Source organism: Schistocerca piceifrons, chromosome X, assembly GCF_021461385.2.
Source record: "Schistocerca piceifrons isolate TAMUIC-IGC-003096 chromosome X, iqSchPice1.1, whole genome shotgun sequence".
Lineage (NCBI taxonomy): Eukaryota > Metazoa > Arthropoda > Insecta > Orthoptera > Acrididae > Schistocerca > Schistocerca piceifrons.
In genome coordinates, this window is record NC_060149.1 from 775,366,469 (window position 1) to 775,372,468 (window position 6,000).

General features: G+C 35.2%; 1 protein-coding gene across 3 annotated transcripts in view; it reads right to left on the reverse strand.

Annotated features, from left to right (window-relative positions):
* Nucleotides 1-5,359, reverse strand: part of LOC124721555 (DDB1- and CUL4-associated factor 7) — a 154,151-nt gene extending 148,792 nt beyond the window's left edge. For 2 of the 3 annotated variants that reach the window (XM_047246592.1, XM_047246591.1), the window contains exon 1: nucleotides 4,875-5,359. In XM_047246592.1, coding sequence (XP_047102548.1) covers nucleotides 4,875-4,884 — 10 coding nt within the window. In that variant the 5' untranslated portion in view covers nucleotides 4,885-5,359. The remainder of the gene's footprint in view (nucleotides 1-4,874) is intronic. The other variant, XM_047246593.1, reaches the window with a different exon arrangement.
* Between the last annotated feature and the right edge of the window lie 641 nt (nucleotides 5,360-6,000).

The window sequence follows — 6,000 nt, forward strand, 5'->3', positions numbered from 1 at the left end:
TGTATTTCTATAAATATTTGCTTAGTCTCCATAAAGTTAAAACCTATAAATAAAAAAAATGCAAGACATAATAATATACTCAAAAATATGCATGTACAATGATGCAGGAATATCCTAAACACTAAATTATATTAAAGAAAAAAGGTTGTAAAAGAGTTAAACTCACATGGAACTAAAACAAGCAAAATCACAGACACCAGAAATAATTACTGACATTTAGGAATTTAAATAAAAGGAAAGAAAATGGAAAATCACATGCTAATATACAGCTACAAAAATTAAATTTTAATATATTTCATTTCAATGCTTCACTTATATCAACAAGATCTAGTAATCATGTATAAATTAAGGTGTTGAGATGTATCTATTTTTTATGTATGTAAGGGATTGAAAACCCTAGTAGTTTCGACAAACAATCTAGTCATCTTCAGATCATACAACATTCTTGAATAAGCCATAAAAAATTCTTGATAAGTGTTGGTGCAATATGTCTTCAAACATCATTAAAATCTTTCTGTGTGGAGCCATAATAGCAGCAATACTAATCGACAATGTCTTAGAATCTGTAGCTGACTACAATGTCAGACAAAACCAGTGATCCATCCAAATAAAGACTTCAGGTGTAATCTCGACTTCAAAGGTTTTCAATCTCTAACATAAATAAAAAGTTGCACAGATTGCATAACTCCTGATTGACAATGTTAACAAACTTGATACAATCTATGTAAAAACTGAAAAACTCATTTCATGAAAAACTGTATTTGTTACATTACCGAGTTTTGAAAAATAAATAAAGCTCAATTTGCAGTACTTGGCTTTAGAGTTGTGTGTGTGTGTGATTTCTTGGGATAGAGGGCTTGGTTTGAGCTACATGGATCAAATGAAATTTGTGGTATCAGGGTTTCAAGTCATACGTGGGTTTATTAAGATCGAGGGCTTTGTTTGAGGTATATAGGTCAAGCAAAACTTACCAAACCAAGGATTTCTGCCCCCCCCCCCCTTTTTTTTTGAGATTTTCATGTGGTTGATTTTTAGGTTGTTATTTGTTTTGGAATGGTGGTGTTATTTTTATTGACATCTATTTACTTTGTCTATGACCACACCCCCCACACCCCCTACTTCGCGCAGTTGTCCAGTTACTTTCAGTCCACTGCTGGAGTTACATATTTTGTGTGCTATTTATCTTAGTTTGTTGTTAATGAGTAAAGTCATGATTGCCATAATGTATAAGTTTCAAATATAGATGTCTACTATCTTGATAACATCACTGGTCAAAGGTGATGGATGGTACCGCAATTTTCAGTTTTGCCAATCCCAATACTGCGACTAGAACATATACGCTATCAGATGAAGAGATGCGAAAAGTCTCCCAGATTCAAATGGAAACTTATATGTTGTCACACCAACAATCAGTCATTATTGTTTGGGATGACCAAGCTGTCATTCAAAAAAAGATTATAATTGGGCCACCATAATATTCTTCTTGTTGAAGATGCGTAGAAAGTTTCTCTTGGTGAGGCCCTAAAATAACACATTAAATAGTAAAAGCCACACCAATATTAAGTTAATAATATTGATTAATGTTAATGTATTTGTAAAATAAAAATATAATTTAGTAATTTATTCATAGTCTTTACTGAGAATGTGGCATTATATTAAAATATGTGAATTTCAATTTAACAACAATATTCCTTACATAGATGGGAAGGAGAACTTTTTGTCTGAAAGCTTAATTGTTTTGCAGTCTTTCCAATGTGCCTGTCTGCAACTCAGTGCATCCTCTATGTGGTGAGTAGCAATCTATTGTTTTCATGTTACAGAGGGACTTTTATGGTTTTTTAATGCATTGTGTACGGCTCATAGTTGTTTGTGTGTATTTTAAGTGATCAAGTAAACCTATGATTTTTGGGTTTTCAAGTTGTCTGCTGGTTCCAGGTAATGAAGGCTTCAGTTGAGCTATGTTATGAGTTGTGTGTGGGTTCATGGCATCGAGGGCTTTGTTTGAGTTGTATAGGTCATTTGAAATTTATGATTTCTATGGTTTTCATTTAAAATTTATGATTTCTATGGTTTTCATTTTGGTAGCATTGAGTTGGATGGTGAGCATCTTTTGTGCTTCATTTTGTGGATAATATTTGTTCTGGGGTGATGCCATTAATGTTAGTCTCATGTGTTTGTCACCACCCCAAACTGCAACATGTTGATTTGTAGGGCGGGCAACCACAGCCAAACTTCGATATTTTTCCAAAGAAAATTCCGCATTGGCTGTATCAATGATTCTTATTAAATCTGCGACCGGTTTTGCACCACTTATCGGTGCATCAGGCAATGTACGCTATATATAACGAGTCAGTCAGGTTGTGTCCGCTGCTGCGCGGCTCCTCTCAGCTTGCACGGTCATTGCCGCTCCCATCATTTATAATTTTTTTAAATTTTAACTACCACTTTCACCAGGTGACGGAATATTGTATGTGAATGGTAGGGAGTGGCTATAGGGCAATGTTCAACATAACCCCAAACTGCGTTACTTTCTGCAGTTGTCCCGTTCCATTTTATTGTTGGAGTGAAATATTTCATGTTATTTTCATTTTTGTTCATGGGTGTCTGTAGTGACATTATGGCTGCAGTATTTTATATGACAGAAATAGGCGTGTATGCAATCTTGATGACATCACGGGTCAAAGCAGACCGGTGGAATCTGACATTTCTGTACTGCGTAAAAGTTTATAAGGAACTGAGTGAAATTGTACAAATTTTAGGTCAGAAAGTCATACAGGTTTTGAGATATGGTCATTTCAAGGTTTTAAAACAATGCAAAAAATTGCAAAATTTTGGAAACTTTAAAAATTAATGACAAAAATATTAATTTGTAATTTTCATGCAAGTACAATCAGTGGAAAAAATATAAACAAATTGACATGTCAAGAACGAGGGTCCTTTTTTATCAAGATGAGTCATCCTTTAAGCTAAAAGAGGTTTATCATCACTAATTGCACTCTGTCCAAAACGTTCAGGTGTGCCTGTTTCCATTAGACATAAGCTGTTAGTTTGACAAGTGAGTTGTCTATTTACCTGCTCAAGATAAATTTTGGCAAAAGCATTAGGTACCAACTTTTGTCCCTTCCACCAGTGCTACCTCGTCAACTGCTGATAAATTGGATTCCCCTTTGGCACTATGCCTTGATCTGGGAATTTATATACAACACAACTTTTAAACTTTCTCAAAAGGATTTCGATATCTTTACATTTGATGCAGAACAAGAACAGCCAGTTACTTAATAGTGTGTGTTTCACTTTTGATCTGAGCTAATGATTCCATTTTTAAGCACAATATTTTGGTAGCTGTAGTAGTGATTAGGGTCTACGTTAAGTTGAAAAATGAGAGCCTGGTCATGAGATCGTGAAGCTATTGCATGTGCCTCCAGAACTGCTATTAGTATAACAAAGGTTGTGGTAATAGACTTGTACCTAGTGTAAACCAAGGTCTAGGTTAAATTAGAATGTAACAGTTTGGATGAGAGTTGTGGAAACAATGTCATGACAAAACACACAGTTCTTTTCACATCTCACAGTTACGTCCCTGAATAAAGACTATTCATGTGGACATCCTATTGATTTTATGCTCTTTGTTTTCCTAATCTTTTGATGACATCTGCTGGCAGTTTCTTCAGATTTGTATATATATGAGATATAAATTACATACTACTCTCACTGTGGCACTCGGTTGTTTCCTAATTACAGATTTGATAAATCAAGAATGATCATTCAAGTGACAACAGACATTAATGCTTCTTCCCATAAACTACTCCACAACTTTCTGGTGGTCTAACATTCTGTACACAGTTCTGAAACCACTTTTATATCCTTTTCCCTGCTTAATGATTTTCCTAAGTGGTTGGTGAGAATTTTAGTAAACACCTTACATACCATCTACAAAATCCTATCACACTGTCCCTACATTGTGCACTAAAGCTATTATGGCATTGCTCCAAGAAGTGTGTACTACCTACTTAGATAAGCCTGCATTACATGGTAAAACAAGTTCACAAAAGGTCTTTCAAAACATAGTGTTTCACAAATGTATGACAGTATACTGAGGTATTTTCATGATTTGTTTTATAAAAGTTGGAAAGTGGTCCTAGTTATAAAAGGTTCATCCAAGCTCTCTGACTACTAGTACAGTAATCTCCAAATGTGATAGTTAGTGTTTGTGTCAGGTACTAAGGATAAATCTGTCACCACACTCAACATTATGGGGAAGGTGCTGAGTGGGGATACAGCTATCACATCACGCCCTATTGCATACAGGCTGACATTTTGAAATATAAACTGCGCACATTCCTATTATTTCTTACTTGCAGGGCAACGTCGTTGTTCATAATCTGAGGCTGTTTTGCTGATTAAGGGAAATAATGAAAAACAAATACTGCCATCCACTTGGGACTGGAAAAATACGAAACTGTCACTTCTGTGCATATCTAGGCATCCTAAAAAAAAAAAAACTATCACGAGAGATGATACAAAACATATGCTCTGGTCAAGTAAAGTATAACCAACATCGTTCCACAAACACGTAACTGTCTGAAACAACTGGCTCACACTAAAATATAAATTTATCTCAGGAAAATCATTACATCGGTATAAATACTTTGAGACATGTAGCTGTGGATTTAATTCTTATCACAGTTAAGAGAATTATGATGATAACTGGAACTGTAGTTAATGATGCCGCTAATAGACGATTGGTGCGTAAATGCAGGTAACTGTAAATACTAGTCACAATTCGTGCACAATGAATGTCGAAAAATGTGCAGTGTTTGATTACACATAATATCACATTAAAAATATATATATATATATCTGATTAATCTTACCTGTACACATTCACAGAAGGGTTTGGATTGAGGCTAAACAAGATGACATATTCGCTGTGTGCGTTTTCCTTTCTTTGGGTTTATGGAGTTTAAGCTTTATATTCTATTTATTAGCTAATATACTTCAAAACTACACATCTGAAAATCTGTCTCACCAATCAAGAAGAGATTCACAGCAGTGCTTGAGCACTTCTCATTTTAAACCCCTAGCATTACTGTCAAACAGGCCCATCCTCATATTTAATAACACGAAGCAGCAAATTTGATCGCTCCGGGCGACTGAAAATAACAAAGACGTCCTCCTATAAACTTTATTAATTCTGACACTGTTTCCATTTCTTCGTCACTCTGTCCACTTTAGAGTTTTCTGTAGACATCATACTATACACACAATTAGAGCGCGAAAACAATGATACAACCAAACACATAACACAAAATCACCTATGGCCTACACATTGGACGCGCACAGCGTAGACAAATAATATCGCTGGATACGCGATCGACCATTTTAGTTGACAGTAGTCCACATTTTACAAACAAAAATAAACTGCAGATGTTCATCAAAATCGATTACTCTCGTTATTTTTTCCTCCGACCTCACTGTAGCTTCTGTATGTCTGAAACACGTCCTTAAACTTTTCAGTCACTAGGTATTATTCAGCACAAATTTTCGTTCTCATTAACCTCCGGTTCACCGGCTCTAACTCGCAACTATTTGTTGAAGTTCCCAAAGTACTTCGGCATCTATGTTTGTATGGGCTATCGGAGAAGCAGCATCACAAGTTACTGGGGATTCAGAGGATAGATTAGAAATATAGAAATAATATATAGTACAGAAATTAAATTTCTGCTCTATAGCTTTAAAACGTGTTGTTTAAAACTATGCTGAATGAAAAAGGTATATGAGCTCTAGCAGCGAAGGAAGCCGGAGAATACTTTTATATCGTCTGAAGATGTTAAAACCCCTTGAACGCTAAGCAAGAAGCAAAAATAATGTATGTAAATAATACAATATGAGGAACAGAAGTCCCAGTGGGCATATCAGTCTAACTATACAACAGCTTTTAGACAAACGGTACCGGTAAAGGTTTTGCGTCTTGATTTGTTTCTTATCTTTTAAAGTCAG